The sequence below is a fragment of the Tamandua tetradactyla genome, chromosome 6 (assembly GCF_023851605.1).
Source record: "Tamandua tetradactyla isolate mTamTet1 chromosome 6, mTamTet1.pri, whole genome shotgun sequence".
Taxonomy (NCBI): Eukaryota; Metazoa; Chordata; class Mammalia; order Pilosa; family Myrmecophagidae; genus Tamandua; species Tamandua tetradactyla.
Window position 1 is genome coordinate 13,227,169 of NC_135332.1, and position 16,792 is coordinate 13,243,960.

The 16,792-nt window shown below is 45.6% G+C and overlaps 1 protein-coding gene across 8 annotated transcripts in view; it reads right to left on the minus strand.

Moving 5' to 3' along the window:
- Positions 1-16,792, minus strand: part of SLC39A11 (solute carrier family 39 member 11) — a 453,311-nt gene that overhangs the window by 74,869 nt on the left and 361,650 nt on the right. For all 8 annotated transcript variants that reach the window (XM_077163701.1, XM_077163699.1, XM_077163698.1 and 5 more), the window contains one exon: positions 4,951-5,020. In XM_077163701.1, the coding sequence (XP_077019816.1) occupies positions 4,951-5,020 (70 nt within the window). The remainder of the gene's footprint in view (positions 1-4,950; positions 5,021-16,792) is intronic.

A 16,792-nucleotide genomic window follows, 5' to 3' on the forward strand; every position in this document is an offset into this window, starting at 1 on the left:
AGCGTCTCTAGGCTGTGAGTTTCCCACACTTTCCTTGTTTGGAACGCCTTGACAGTTTTGGGGAATGCTGGTCAGATATTTTGCACCTGAATTTGTTTTTGCTCATATAATTTTCTTACTTTTAGTTTTAGAAGTGTTCTCTTGTACTATACCAATGCTAAGGGACACTAATATGGGGGCATAAGGGGTATGGAATTTTTTTTTTTTTTTTTGAGCAGTGAGGATGCTGTCAAATTGAGAGCCACTGACTGTACACTTTGGATGGATTGTATAGTGTGTGAATATAACTGTTAAAAAAAATAAGTTCTATCTTTCCTTAATGGTGGCTTATTTCTTTAAGAGGTTTGTCTTTATTTTAATTTTTGATTTAGTGTACACCTATCTATACTAACAGTCTCCATTACACACACACACACACACACACACACACACACACACACATGCACACACACTGTCCCCGTGAGCACCTGGTGTGCTTGATCTGTGGAAATATTCCTAGGGCTGGACTCTGCTTGTCCCGCTAGATTGTAAAGGCTGTATTGTTCAAGACCAGTATTTTGTTAATTTCTTTACTTGGGATTTCTGGCACAAGATAAGAGTGCATGGATATGTGTGGTGCAGGTCTAGGGTTTAAATATCTTGCAGAGAATCCACTCTGCCATATACCACATTCCTCTCTGATATGCAGAGGAGAGGACAAGTTTCCATGCCAAGTTCCTGGACCAGTAGATGGAGGTTTATTGATTTGCTGCTGCTGCAAGCCCTGACCTTCAGGCTAAGCTCAGGCTTAGTTCCCTGGTATCTATGGCCAAGGCCATGTCTCTGGCTAGTTCATGAGGTTTAAAAGTCCACCTTTCAGTCCCTTGGACCTATCTCAGAATCTGAAAACACTGAGCACTCTGTCTTTCATTTCTCCCTTTATTCCCAGCATCTGGCATTTCTTTCTTCTTCTTAGCCCTTGGCTATGGCCCCATAGCTATTTTTTTTTTTTTTTTTGTAATGGAATATCCATGCCAGCTGGGTTCACCACATTAAGGAAGTGCTACTGACAAATTTTAAGTTTCTGGCAAATATTGTATCATACCAATTATTGTGTTTTTGGCTGTGAGTAGCACAACATGAGGCACATAGTAATACTCAATAAAGGGTAACTGAATGAATGAATGAGGTCAAGAGAGCTCAGAAGAAAGCTAAGCACGGCCATCTCTGTGGAGGCACCATCATCAAGCGCTAAATAAGGGTGGGAGATTAAGAACAAATCGGAAGCAGACGCACAGAGTCCCTCTGCTTGGCATGCCAAACCATGGTGGTTCCTGCCTCCCACTGCCCTATTAAATCCTGGGGACGTGATTTCACCAGCAGCTCGGATAACAGAGCTGCCAGTTCAATTTCTAATTCTACTTTAATTATCTTACGGCTTAACTTCCTTCTCTTTCCTCTCTTGGAAGAGTGAACTGAGAACAAGTGTGGGTGGATTTAGCACAATTTTTCAAGCCAAAGTTTCATCCTGGAACTGAAGATGGTAATCTAAGGGAAGACAGTGCCTGAGTGCATGGATACCATTGCAACCCACTTCCTGTTTCTGGAGAGCCTGCCTGTCCGGGCCCTACACGTGGGCACAGACACCTGTTCAAAAGCACCCAGCATGATGACACACCTGGAAGAAGCATCCCTAACCTCACTGCATGAACAGGTGGCACTCTGGCCCCAGTGTTACAGTTACTTGTTTGAGCTCTCTACAGCCTGTAGGACTCAGGGCTCTGCCTCTCCAGCCCACCATTCATTAAGTGCCTTTCCCTTTTGACTACTTGAGTGGGAAGTTCTTGCTTTCCACTACCCTCTACTCCCCGACCTCCCATGAAACCCAGATCTGTACCACGAGCCAAGGGCAGAGAGCGCTAACAAGCCATGCCAGAGGGGATTCTGTATTTTATAAACCTAGTGAACAATCACAGGCATTTGGAAAGGAGGGACCCAAACCTCACATTATATACTGATTAATCAGTGGGGAAAATGGCCGGAGGGAAGGGTCTGTTTGAGGGAGATTGCTCTTTCCCTCTCATCCCTCTGTAGCCTCAGTGCAGGGATACTCAGTGGATTGGGTGCCAATGGCAGCAGTGCTCAAACAACTTTGCCCCAGAGGCTGTGATGGGGAGTGGGATGGGGGGCATAAAGCCCCCCAGTCATGCTTGATTAGTCAAGGATTTTATGAGGCTGAAAATACTGAGGCCTGTTGCCCCCAAACCAATCCCATTTAGGGGATCTTGTTGGAAAGTTTCTAGAACTCAGAGAGAATCTGTTTGGTCAGAGAAGGAAAAAGCTGGATTGGGGGTATTATTGCTCCACTTTCTCCAGAAATACTTATAAAGATGAGTAGACAGTGCAGGTGACAAAATAGAGGGTCACTGAAGTTGACATCATGGTGCCACCAGATGAATGCCTGGCCTGCGAGTACAATAATTGGGGCCCAGCTGTCACTGCTGGGCACAGACCTTCCGGAGCATGTGTGGTTTCTGTGCTCTGGGGGGGGACCTGGCCTCTGAACACTGACAAGGTCAACCCCTCCAGCCTTTTCGGCCTCCTGGGTACTGCTTGACTCGGGAGTTTCTCGCAGTCCAATGGAGCCAGGATCAAAATGGCTGTGCCAAGGGGCAAAGAGTCAAACTCCCCAATCCCTACCCAATTCTAGGCGAGGAATCTGGAGGGCATTATGAATCACTGTTAGCCTTTCCCGGGTGACATTTCTTACATTCTAAAGGCCCTCTCCTATCTACTGTCTCATTTGATTTTCTCAATAGCATCATTTTCCAAATAATGCTGGGAATCCAGCAAGGAAGTGAGTCTCCCAGGCAGGGGTAAGAAGTTGAGAATTTGGGAGAATTTCAACCCAGAACAACAGGTCAGCCCACACACATGATCAGGGCTTGGTGGAGAAGACATACCCCTTGACATGTCGTCTTAGAATTCAGTGATTGGCAATGACTACAGTTAGCACCCAGGGACCCCACCCTACCTCAGCTGTGGAAATAGACTCAAGGAGGCGATGTAACAACCATCCTTGTGGAATATAATAGGACATAGAGAGGTCCACACACGCCTGGAAACCAGTGAAGGGTGGTATTATAGATTGAACTGTGTCCCCCAAAAGATGTGTTGACATCCTAACTTCTGTCCTGTGAACATGATCCTATGTGGAAATAGAATCTTTGGTCATATTATTAGATATGGCCAAACTTGAGAAGGCTGAGAACTAATCCAATATTACTGGTATCCTTATAAGAAGAAATTGGACACAGAAAGCAACAGAGGAGAAAACAAAGGGAGAGAATGGAGCCTCTGGCCAAGGAAAGCCAAGGATGATTGATAATACCAGAAGTTAGAAGAAGCAAGGGAGGATTCTTCTTTACAGATTTCAGAGGAAGTTTAGCCCTGCCAACACCATGATTTCAGACCTTTGGCCTCCCTAACTGGAAAATAATAAATTGCTATCATTTTAAGCCACCCTGTCTGTGGTACTTTGTTATGGCAGCCCCTGGAAACAAAGACAGGTAAGAAAGGTAAGAAATTATTTCCTGACAGTTACGGCTAATAGGACTGATAATCAAAGGAGGTGATGCCATTTCCTTGGGTAAAAAAATATTTAGTATCACACCAAACTGGAGCAGTTGCATGAGCTAGTACCAGGGGGTCATAAACCAGTGGTTCTTGGGCCATGAGTTTGACTTGAATTGTTTTTAAGTCCATTGTGAATGTAAATGCCTTTAAATAGGGCTTGTTTTGTCTATCCGAAGTTTACGTCCATTCTCACTATTTCATCTGATCAGCTCCACTCATTCTAATACATCGTAGTCCCCTGAGGGCCCTAGTGTTCCCAGCCCTTGGGTGGGTGGCTCTACTCTGTCCTCCTTCAGTCCGGAGACTTTAGAACTCATGGCTTTGTGTGCATAGGTGGACCACGGAGAGCCCAATTCTGGGACAGCTAGAGGAGAAGACCCCTTGTGATCCCTATCCTATGACCTGACTAAGGTCCAGTTCAGTTCAGGTGTTGCTGGAAGAGAGAGAGAATGTGCAGGGTCCAGCGATTCGGTGTCTGTGGAAGGGGAAGGGAAATGAGGAGTCCAGGACGGCAGCTGAGTTTGGCGTGGTCAATCAGATTCATGATGGTGACAGGGCCCACTGAAGGAGGAGTATGAAAACAGATGGAGAGAAAAAGCTCAACTTTAGAAGTGTTGAGGGTGAGGCTCCTGTGAAATGCCTAAGTAGAGTTGGCTAGAAGGCACCCTGACAGAGGAATGAAGTTCAGCAGAAAAATCTAGGCTGGATACAGACTTGCACATCACCAGCAAATAGATGGAAAATAAAGTCATGGGCATGGATAAGATTGACCAGGGAAGTGTGGCTAAGTGAGAAGAAAAGATGTTCTGGAGACAGATCCCTGGGGGGCATCAATATCTAAGAAAGTACTATAGGATGAGAAGCCTACAAAGGTGCCTTAGGGGGAGCAGGTGTAAAGGGGGTGGGAGACAAGGGACCCAGGAGAACTCTGTGTTAAAGCAAAAGGGAGGCTTCCATAAGGAGGGGGAAGTTAAGGGCGTCAAATGCTGCCTTTGTTATACTTTCTCATCTGTAGTCTTCATATATTTAAAGAGCATAGAGAACAGCATGCAAGTATATACGTTTTGCTTTCAAAATAGTTCATTTAGAAAGCTCATTTGAACAACTTGACATAAACCTGCTTCTTTGATGGAGTAACCCCTCTCAGGTGTGAGCTTCACCTCACCTCTTCCCCACACCACCACCTGTCTTGTCCCTGTGGGACTGTGGGTACTGAATGATTATGCACAAACAAGGCCATCCAGGCCTGAGATGTTAGAACCAGCCAGGTACCAAGCATTTCTGGAGCATTCTTTGGTGCAGGGCCACACCCCAGGGCACAAGGAACTGGCTTACCTGGCACTCTCAAAGGTGGCAGATGCAGTCTTTTCTATAGCCCCAAATCCAACTCCAACAGCAAGACCCTCTGAAACACACATTAAAAAGAAAGCATGAAGGGTTAGAAGTAATTTTCCAATAGGGTCCATCACCATTACCATGTCTTGTAAGAGTACACTAGGCTGCCAGTAACAGAAAATCCATATCAAGGGTTGGCAAACTATGGCCTTTGGGTCAAATCTGGCCTGCTACCTCTTTTTGTATGGTCTATAAGCTAAGAATGATTTTTACATTTTCAAATGGTTGGGGGGGGGGAAAGACCATATTTCCCGGTATAACAATTGCATGAAATTCAATTTTCAGTGCCCATAGATACAGTTTTATTGGCTCACCGTCACACTCATTTGATGATGTATTGTCTATGGCTATTTTCAGGTGATAGCAACAGAGTTGTCACGAGGACTGTATGTGGCCCACAAAGCTGAAAATATTTACTACCTGGCCCTTTACAGGAGTGTGATGACTCCTGACCTAAAGATATAGGGCTTTATTAGCCCATTCAATAAGAAGTTCAGAGTTGATATGGTGGGTCACTAATGTCATCTCAGAACCAGGTTCTGTCTTTTTGCTCCATCATCCTCACCAATTTGGTCCTCATAGCTGCTAAATGATTGCTCTACCTCCAGGCATTTCATCTGTACCCTAGACGGGAAGAAGGTAAAAAGGCAAAGACCTTTCTTGACTTAGGTCTTTGTCTCATTATTTAGGATGAGAGGCCCTTCTGTACAGACTTCGCCTATCTTCTTGGCCAAAACTGGAACAGGGGTCCACCCCAAGATTCATGCCAGCCCCAGGCTCAGACTACCAAGACTTCATGATAGGTTCAGGCTAGTTTTGATACTCACTGGGGCTGAGGGTGGGTCCATCCTCCTTGAGATCAGGGGATCTCTAGATGCCCTCTGAATAAACTAGAGTCTTGTTGCAAGGAATATAGGAGGGAGCGGCAGAATCATCACCACCAGAATGCACCTTTTAATGGCTTCTCTTTGAAGAATGTCATAGCTTCCAAAGGAACCACTCTCAAATGGAAACCCCCAAGGGACCATGACATGGTGTGGCTGAAGTCCAGTTTGAAGGCTTGGAGATGGACAAGATGATTCTCCAAGTCCTTTCCAGTGGGACCCATGAGCTTACCAAAGGTCACCATCACCCTGATCATGGTCAAATGTGGAAGGACCATGCTGGTTGGCAAACATCTGGTGGCGAGGTAAAGGCTATAATGGAAAAATGGAACTGGCCCTGTGGCCTGGAACCAAAAGGTTGAGAGGACAATATGATGACATTCTCTTACATCTATGGGGGAATTTGAGGATTCCCCTCAATCCAAACAGGAGGTAGAATTACCAATACTGGTCAAGACCAAGGGCTTTCTGGACCAAGGTGGAACTTTTGTAATGAAGAGGGAGGAGGTACACATCTACTGAATGAGAGGGTGTTGCTTTCTTTAGGGATTTCCTGTCTTTGAACCGCCTCCTTCATTTCCTCATATCCTTTGTGGAGTAGGTCAGTGACCCTGGATAGTAACGCTGAGCTCAGCAGGCATCTGGGACAATCGAGGTTACTTTGGCTTGTCCCATGTGAAGGCGAAAGGGCTCACCTGTGATCTACCTAGTTTGCCAGGAAATCACTATGAGGTTTGGAGCCTGAAGACCCTGCTCAGGCCTGGAGTGTTCCTTTTAGTCTCACCTTCTCCTTTGGGCTATAATATCCTGCAGGGAATTTACAGGGTAGCTGTGGGCACAGTAAGCTCCTGGTGAAACATCTGAGATTCTGATTCCTTACCAAAATCTTCCCATATTTCTCACAATGACCAACCCCAGGATACAATGTCCTAGCTCTTTAGATCTTGAGGAAACCCCAGAGAAAAACTTGCACAACCCCCAGGCCCCTGCCTGAGTCAGAAACCAGGCATGTGGGGGTCTCCCCAAACCAAACAGTGGCATGCAGGCTCCTGGTCCCAGCCTCCGGATGCACGATGCCCACTCCAGTGGAGCCACAGGAGAGCTCCCGGATGCCCCTTATTTAGCATGCAGCCCAGCCCTAAGGCTTATACATGCTCACAGTTGCTCTGGGAGGTTGGGGAGGGGAGCTCCAGTTAATCCTGGGAAAATGGGTCTTCCCAAAGCCACACAGGGGGCGAGGGGCAGGGCCAGTGCTGAACCTCCCCTCCCTCCGAGGATCCTGTTGCCTGGTTCCCCGACCTGGCCTGTGAGGCAGCTGTGGCTGGTATGTGCGGGCAGCTGGACTCTGGGCCCTGAAGAGATACCCGGGAGGGTGAGTCATCACCTCCCTCCCCTGCCCCAGGCCTTGGCCACGCCAAGTACAAGACACCCAGGAACACTCTGGAATGGTGTGTAAATAAGTACTTCCTCCCTCTGTGCCCTTTCGCCTACCGCAGCAGCCCTGGGGGAGGGGAACACAAAATCCCCCTCCCCCAAAGCTCCAGCAGTCTCATGAGGCCTCCAACGTGGCTCCCCGTTCGGATCAGAAACGAGAAGAGGAAGAAGAGGCAACGGGGGAACAGAACGTAACTGGCGCCGCGTCCGGAGGCAGGAGCAGTACCTGAGAGCTACACCAAGGAGAAACCAAGACGAATTTACATGCCGCAGGAGCACACACAGGAGAATGAAGGCAGACGCAGCAGAGCCACAGATGGGAGAAAGAAAGCAGCTGGGGGGAAAAAGAACTGAAGAAAAATGCTGCCTGGAGCTCACACCCCAGGTGTTTCACCGAAAGTGCAAATTAGGAAGGTAATCAAGACAAGAAACCAAAGTGACTGAAATATTACTAGTAAGCTAATGGCTCTTTTTAGTTTCTGCCATTAACTTAGGTGCAAAGGGAGGGAATATAAACTATCAAGCCTGGATTTATAGGCTCAGCTGAAGCACAGAGGGAGGCAAAGTCTTGAGGGCAAACTCAAAAATGAGCAGTCAAGTGGAGCCAGCCCAGGTGGAGCGTTTCTGGGGGCAGTGGGTGGGTGTGTCTACCTTGCTCCTTCTCCCCATCCCTCCTGACTGTCGGCTGTGGAAGAGAATAACAAAAGGGCACAGACTTCAGAGTAACACAGGCCTGGGTTCAAAACATGGTATGTAATGTTTTCACAAAAAAAAAAAAAGAAGAAGAAGAAGGGATAACAATGATTTGCTTCTGGGATGGCGGCATTAAGTGAAATCACATGATAGGCCCAGAGCTGGTTTCTCCCTCTTGACATTTTGTCGTAGGGGCTGTCTTGTGCACTGAAGGATGTTTAGCGGCACCCCTGGTCTCTACATATTAAGATGCCCCAAACACCCCTCCACCCTCGTTCTGATGAACAAAAATGTCTCCAGTCGTTGTCAAACATCTCCTGGGGGGGCAAAATCACCACAGTTGAGAACCACTGGCCTAGAGCGTGGTAGACATTCCATAAAGGTTAGGTTTCCTTCTTCCTTCCGCGGAGGGGTACTTATAATACAAAACCTTCAAACTATTCTAGAACACACCTGCAGTTTAGGTAGATAGTAGGAGAGAGAGCAATTCAAAGTTAGTATTGTTCTCTTTTAAATGATGGCAAACCAGCTCATAAGGGCACGGGGTGGCATTTGCAAGTCTTTGCCACAACCTCTGCAGTCCCCCCAAACACTGTCATCTGGGTGATTTCAGCTTGGCCTGACCCTCAGGGGTGTTGCAGGGGGTGGATGGGAAGGAGGCGCCTGTATGGGGGGAAGCTGAGAAGTCTGGTTACCTTGGGTCAGCTGTGCCCTTGCTGCTGTGGACAGCAGTCGCTGTGAGCCAATGGGGGACATCCTGCCTCTCCCAGCTGGGCAGCTCACCCCTGGTGCGTAGGCCCTGGCTGTTAGCTGATCTCAGCAAGAAGAACATGGCTGTATGGAAATGGACAGACCTGGGTTGACTCCTGTGGGGCTCTGAATTAGTTTACAAGGCTGCTATGACAATACCACATGGCAGATTGGCTTCAACAACTGGAACTGATTGGCTCATGGTTCTGAGGCCAGGAGGAGTCCAAAATCTAGACATCAGCAAGGCTTGCTTTCTCCCCCAAGACTGCATGCAACATTCTGGAGCTGGCTGTGGGCAGTGCTTGGGGTTCCTTGGCTTTCCGATCACATCACGGAGATGCCCTCTCCTTTCTCTTCTCTTACTGGTTCCCACTGACTTTTGGCTTCTTGTGGCCTTCTCTGATCCTGTTAGTTTCTTTTCTTTGTAAGACCCCTAGTAATCTGGTTTAAGGCCCACCCTGCTTCTGTTGGCCACTTCTTAATGAAAAATAACATCCTCAAAGGTCTTATTTCCACTGAATTCATACCCACAAGGACACATATTAAGAACATGTGATTGTTGGGGTACATAATTCCACCCATTACAGGCTCTCATTTCCTTTGGACTCTACACATCTCTTACTGTAGCCGATGAATGGCTTTTTCATGCTCAGAGTTCCTGGTGGGCTCCTGACTCCCTAAAAGCCCCTGGTGTTTTATCTGCATGCTGTCTTGAAGCCACAGTTCCTATTGTGGGTTTAATTGTATTCCTCACCTCCTACCCCCCCAAAAGATATGTTCAAGTCCTAAACTCCAGTCCTGGGAATGTGACTCTATTTGAAAATGGAATTGTGAGGATGTGATTAGTTAAGAGGAGGCCAAACTGGATTAGGTGGGTCCTGACCTAATATGACTGGTGTCCTTCCAAGAAGGGGAGAATTGTATAGAGAAAGACACGCCGAGTGATGCATTTAACAGCCGAGGAACTCCGAGGACTGCCAGCAAACACCAGGAGCTAGGAGAGGCTATAGGCCCTGCCCCTATAGATTTCAGATGGACTGTGGCTGTCAACATCTTGATTTCAGACTTCTACCCTCCAGAGCAGCGATGATGACGGCAAGTACCAGGAAACTGAAGTAGCTCTCCATCCTGCTCACGAGCCATTGGTTCTTTACACTTTGGGATGGTTTTGTGGGTGTCACTAAATCTCCTGGCTCTGAGCTGTTTGCCACCCCCAGTCAGTCTCTGGTTTAAGAACGGATGGTATCGATTCTAGATGTCACAACGAAAAGGGGTCTGGAAAATGTCATCAGGAACGAGGGATGGCACTACCACATTTTCTCTGACTTAAAAAATATTAAAAGGCAGCAGCTGACATGGGACTTAATACATAGTAAATGCACCCACCACCACCATCCGATAACAAGAATAGAGAAACGATGTGGAATGGGCTGGTTTCCTGCTTTTGTCCCCATTGAGGGCAGAACAAGAGGACTTTCTGGTTGCAGCCAGAAAGTTTTGGCAAGTTGGAAAAACCCTTGTTGAGGGAGTTGGCTTTAAAGCATACCACTGAGATGTCGAGGGAAGGTTGAGAATAGTCTTCCTGGATGAGGAGTGGTCTTTGGAGGTGGAGAGCTGCCCCCAGTTGACAATGAGTGCCATGGGGAGAGTAGGAGTGGGTTAAGAAGAATGGACGGGGTGGCTCTTAATGCCCCTTCAGGCCAGATGCTACTTAGACATTAAACATGGGTTTGGTTCTAGTCTGAACCTCCTGTGTGTAATGTTCCCAGGTCTTAAATCACTCATTGAAAGACAGAGAAATAGCCACCTTTTGGTACCTGCAGTCAGAGGGGACCCCCAGGGGCCAGGAGCACATTCACCCCAACTGCACCAGGAGCTTCCAGGGGTGCTGGGCGAGTTCAGCTTTGACTCCTCTTCTGTCCCTGTCCATCTGGAGACTGTCACTAAGCTGGGAGAGGTAGTAATTTCACACACTACTCCTGTAGGGAATTCCTGGCCCTAAGACTTGCATTTGGCTCATGGCTTAGATGCACAATGGGGCAGAACTGCTGTCTCCGTTCTCATTCTGAGCTTTCTGGGGAGACCAGCCCACAAGATGCTGGTTCCTCTGCCTGACTGGTCTTTGATCACTGATGTCCGATGTCTAGCGGAAGGGAAACTAGGAAGGTAGGGACTCTGGTCTTTTATTATGTTCATTAAGCAAAATATTGGAACAACTAGCCAGGTATTGCCATGGGGTCCCCAATGAGTCTAGCAACATCTACATACAGAAAGGGTATAAATGGTCAACTCAGAGTAAATTTCTTGGGAAAGTAGTTCAATGTATTTTTCTAACGTGAACTCTGATCCTGCTATTTGTATTGAACAAAGTTAAGTATTGGGAAAAACAAAAAAATAGAGGTGTTTCTGAAGAATTAAATTTAATTCTTTAAGTTTAAATTTAAACTCAAGTTCTTATCAGTAAAGTCATGTCATTAAGAAACGCAGATAATTGAAGATACTAAACATGAATCCCTCTGTAATTGAAATAATCACTTCCTAATTAATGTTTTGTCATTGTGCTATTTGGGCATATAATAATGTCTCAAATTGGGATCCATTTATACAGGGAAAGACCCATAAATCTGCTCTCTTCCAGCTGTTAACAGTCACTGCTGTCTACTTAGAATAGAGCCCAACTCTAGCCAAAACAGAGGAGGCATCTCCTTGTTTGCATGAATAAGGACAGACTAACACAACCACACCTTTGAATGATGAGTGAAGACATCTTGTTAAACACCCACATCAAACAGAGTCAATTTCAACTCACTTTAGTTTTCAACAATCATAGATCAGATCCCTATGTTCCTACAAAGAACAAAGGAGAGAATGGCTTCCCTGGCACAGAAGATGCTGTGTGTGCCAGCTCCATGCCCAGACTTCTGCTTCTAAGCCAACCCTCCCTTCCCCACAGGCCACTACTGCCCATGTCTGGGTTGGCTCTGGATCTGAAGGATTAAATTTGCAGGCCCAGGGGCAGAACCTGTATGGGAGAGGGGCAAGGCAGCTGCTGTGTCTGCTCTCCGAACTTTCTGTCCACCCAGCCAGTGTGGGCAGTTCTTAGTTTGGAGGTAAAGAGATTGATGAGGTCAAAGAACAGATCATGTGAGCTCTTGCTAGGTAAGCGGACCTGCCATCAGAAGAGAACCCCATCTTTATTCTGATGAAGACAGAAAACCCAGGGATCCCTCTGCCTTGCCTACCAAGGCAAGATTGTAAAATACTTCGGCCCTTAATGGAGAGCGCTGACCTCGTCCATTCCTGCAACTCTGTTCCAGGGATGGAGATGCTTCTGACCATGCATTGACATTCCATGGCTTCAAAAGCATGGCCAGACCAATCACCCAATTCCAAAGACAACAGCAAGCAGGGAAGCATCTGGTAGCTAAGATGTGACAAATAGTATTTAAGGGGACAAGGCCTATGTGCTGGGGAACCTAATAATTTAGCAACAAATCCCTTTTGGGGTTTTAGGAATCACTGACCACCTAAGAAGCTCTGCAAATGTAAGGAGGCAGGACATTGGAAAGGGATTAGGCAGTGCAGACTGTTTATCCCATTCTGGTCGGCATGGAAGTATTTTCCCCAAATAAGCAGGTTCTGTGATAAATGGGCACAATGCAGCTGAGGTAGGTGGGCTCCCTCAGCCCTCTCTGCTAAGGGCCCACCCAGTCAGTGGGTGAGACCGCCAGCAACCACCCCCGCTCCTGCATGCTAAAGGTAGGGGTTCTCCAACCCACAATCACAGGCTCTATCTGCCTGATTCTAGGGGAAAACTGCCTCTCAAGTCAGTGGGCAATCCCAGAAGGAAAAGGGAAAGTATGGTCCCATCCTGGTTTCAAAGTTACATAAAACACTGAAAGAACTTGTAGCAGGAATTCCAGCCACAGCCTTCCTAGCTAGAAATGCCTGCAGCTTGAGAGTGCACACACACACACCCACACATAAGCACACATTTACACTCTCACACACGTGCATACACGCAGACTCCATTAGCCCAGTGTGCTGGTTTGAAACTGTTATGTACTCACAGAAAAGCCACGTTCTTTGAATCCAGTCTTGTGGAAGCAGAACTACTATTGGATGGGACCTTTTGATTAGGCTGTTTCCATAGAGATGTGACCCCACCCATTCTAAGTGGGTGTGTTAGTCTGCAAGCTGCTGGAATGCGATATAACGGCTTTTAAAAGGGGGAATTTATTAAGTTGTAAATTTAGAGTTCTAAGTCCATGAAAATGTCCAAATTAAGGCAAGGCTATAAAAACGTCCAAATTAAGGCATCCAGGGAGAGTTACCTTGGTTCAAGAAGGCTGATGATGTTTGAGTTTTCTCTCTCAGCTGGAAAGACATATGTTAATGTCTGTTAGCTTTCTCTCCAGGGATCTTCAACGACTTCCCCAGGGGCATTTTCTTTCATTATCTCCAATGGTCTCTGACTCTATGGGCTCCTTTGACTCTTAAGCTTTTTCCAAAATGTTTCCCTCTTAAAGGACTCCAGTAAGCAACCCCACCTTGAATGAGTGGAGATATATCTCCATAGAAACCATCTAATCAAAAGTACCACCCATAATTGGGCGGGTCCTATCTCCTTGGAAACAATGAAAAAGATTCCACCTAGCAATATCAAATGAGGATTAAAGGACATGGCTTTTCTGGGGTATATAATAACTTCAAACCAGCATAGCAGGTCTTAATCCACTTACTGGAGTCCTTGAAGAGGGAGACATTTTGGAGAAAACACAGATGCTTGAAGAAAGAATATGCCCCAGTAGAAGCCAGAAGGATCCACAGGAGCTGCGAGTGCCATTTTTGAAACCAACCCAGGAGAGAAGAGCCAGCAGATGTCACCATGTGCCTTACCATGTGGCAGAGGAACCTGGATGCATTTGGCCTTTCCTGAGTGAAGGTATCTACTCGTTGATGTCTTAACTGGACATTTCCATGGCCTTAGAACTGTAACTTGTAACTTAGTAAATCCCCTTTGTAAAAGCCCATCCATTTCTGGTATATTGCATTCCAACAGCTTTAGCAAACTGAAACAAAAATTTTGGTAGCAGAGAAGTGGGGGTGAGGCTACAAGATACAATATAATGATTCAGCAGTCATACCCATTTGGTAAATGCTAGCTTCTCTTTTAAACTCCTCCTTCTCTTTAAATGACATATATATATAAAAGCAATACATTTCAAAGTACACCACAACAATTAGCAGTAGAACAGATTTCAGAGTTTGGTATAGGTTACAATTCCACAATTTTAGGTTTTTATTTCTAGCTGCTCTAAGGTTCTGGAGACTAAAAGAAGTATCAGTACAATGATTCAGCAATCACACTCATTTGTTCAACCCGATCTTCTCTGTGTGACTCCACCATCACCTTTGATCTCTCTTCCACTCTTTAGGAGTATTTGGGCTATGTCCATTCTAACTTTTTCATGTTGGAAAGGGCTGTCAATAATATGGGATGGGGGATGGAACTAGTTGATGTTCTGGAGAGGTTGGGTCCTCTGCATTTCAGGACTTATGTGGTCCAGGGACCCAGATGGAGATTGTAGGTTTCTGGAAAGTTACCCTAGTTTGGGGAACCTTTGTAGATCTTATAATGCCCTAGGTATTCTTTAGGATTGGCTGGAATGGTTTTGGTTGGGATGTGGTACATTATGATAGGTAGCAATGTCTAACTGAAGCTTGCATAAGAGGGACCTCTGGAGTAGGTTCTCGACTCTATTTGAATTCTCTCAGCCACTGATACCTTATTTGTTACACCCCTTTTCCACCTTTTTGTCAGGATGGCATTGTTGATTCCACGGTGCCAGGGCAAGGCTTATCCCTGGGAGTCTCTCCCATGCCGCCAGGGAGACCGTCATCCCTGAATGTCATGTTCCACATAGGGAGGAGGGCAATTATTTCACCTGTAGAGTTGGGCTTAGAGAGACAGAGGCCACATTTGAACAAAAAAAAAAAAGAGGTCCTCCAGAAGTAACTCTTAGGTATACCTATAGGTAAGCTAAGCTTCTCCGCTACCTACACAAGCTTCACAAGAGTGAGCCTCAAGATCACTTTCCCTGGTGGTAAAGTTTAATAGTTTCCTAATTTTTCTCCCACCCCTCAAAGGTTTGATTATCTGCTTAATATACTCTGGGTTACATCCAGGCATTACATTGAACTATACAGGATTACAGGCTCTCAGTTTTATCCTGGGCTCCCATTATCCCTGGATAATATTATTTTCTATAGAAATTGTTATATGAAGAGAAGGAAAATAATCTTAAGCCTTTAAACTCTTCCCATTTGAAGAAGACCATCCCAAGGATGAGGGCCCAGTAGATTATTATTATTATTATTATTTTTGCATTCTTCCTATCTTCTAGGTCAGCCAGATGTTACTTTTTTTTTATATATGTCACGTGTCCCCTTTATTGTGCTCCTCTTTTCATTTTGTTAGAGTGCCTCCCTGGGTTCATATGGGGTGAGTGGGTGACAAACTTTCTGAGTCCTTGGCACATATAAAATAATTTTGATTTCACTCTGCTACTTGATTAGTAATCCTGCTTGATATAAAATTCTAGGTTCCAAATGACCTTTCCTCAATAACTTGAAGGCATTGTCCCACGATCTTATAGTATCCAGGATTGCTGGTGGAAAGTATGATGCTAATTTTTTTCTCATTTCCTTGTAGTTATCCTGAATCTCCTCTCTGGAAGTTCTTAAAATTTTCCATCTTTGTTTATGGAGTTTTGAGATCTCACCAAGATATATGCAAGCGGTGGTCTTTTTCCAACTAAACTACTCAGCATTAGGTAGACCCTTTAAATCTGTAAGGTTGTGTTTTTCTTCAGCTTAAAGAAAATTTCCCTGCATGTCTTCACTCATATTTACATCTTTTGTGCTCTATGAACTGGAGGATTTTTTTCTTTTTACTTAATCTGTCAGATGACCAACTTGGCCTTTTATTCAGAACATTCTAACCAACTTATCCATTTAATATATATATATATATACATATGTATTTTAATTGGCAATTATATTATTAATTTTCAGAAACTCTTGTTTTCTGGTCGTTCCTTTTTCATTACAGGCAGTTCTTGCTTTATGGGTACAAAACTGTCCTCTCAAACCTAACTGAATATACTGCTTAGAATTTTTATAGCCTTCTCTTTTGTCTCCTCAATTATCTGTTTTCTCCCAGGTAGGCTGCACTGTTTATTTTGGTCCTTCTTTTTCCATTCTACTGGTTTTCCTCATTTATCTGGTAGTCCTTTGCTTTTGGAGCACGGATTCAGGACGAGGTACCTAGAAAGGGCGTTCTCTGCAGTTGAGCAAGTCTGTTTTCGCAACAGCCCTCTTCGACAAATCCAACATTTGGTTGGCAGTCGGGTCAGAGACGATGAGAGAGGACTAAAGAAGAGAAGAGTGTGAGAATAATGAAGTTATGCACATTGACTTTTTGGTTATAAGACCACTACAGTGTTAAAATGATTTTATACCGTGCTCTTCACACAGCATCATGGGTGGCAGCCAAAGGGACATTTGTTGGGAACATGATATTGGAGCTGCAGAGCCTCCATCACACACAAATCAACTCACACCCAGGGACGCAGCAATGGTATAAGTGAAAGGGGACGTGTGCAGGTGTGAGCACATACACACACGCGCGCAGAGAAGGAAGCAGATTTGGAGGATGGCCTTCTAAGTACATAGAAACAGAAGTCTAAATCAGTTATTTAAATGCTAAAACACTAGACCACCCGTAAGGGGGTTAAATGGCATCTTCCAAAAAGATACATCGAAGCCGAAACCCCCAGTACCTCAGTGTGTGACCTTATTCGGAAATAGGGCCGCTGCAGATGGAATTAGGCAGGTTAAATGAGGTGGTCCGGGAGTAGGATGGGCTCTTAACCCAACTCGGCCGGAGTTCTTGTAAGAAGAGGAGAAGAGACAGAGATGCACACAAGAGGAGGCTATGTGCAGAGGGCAGCAGGGAC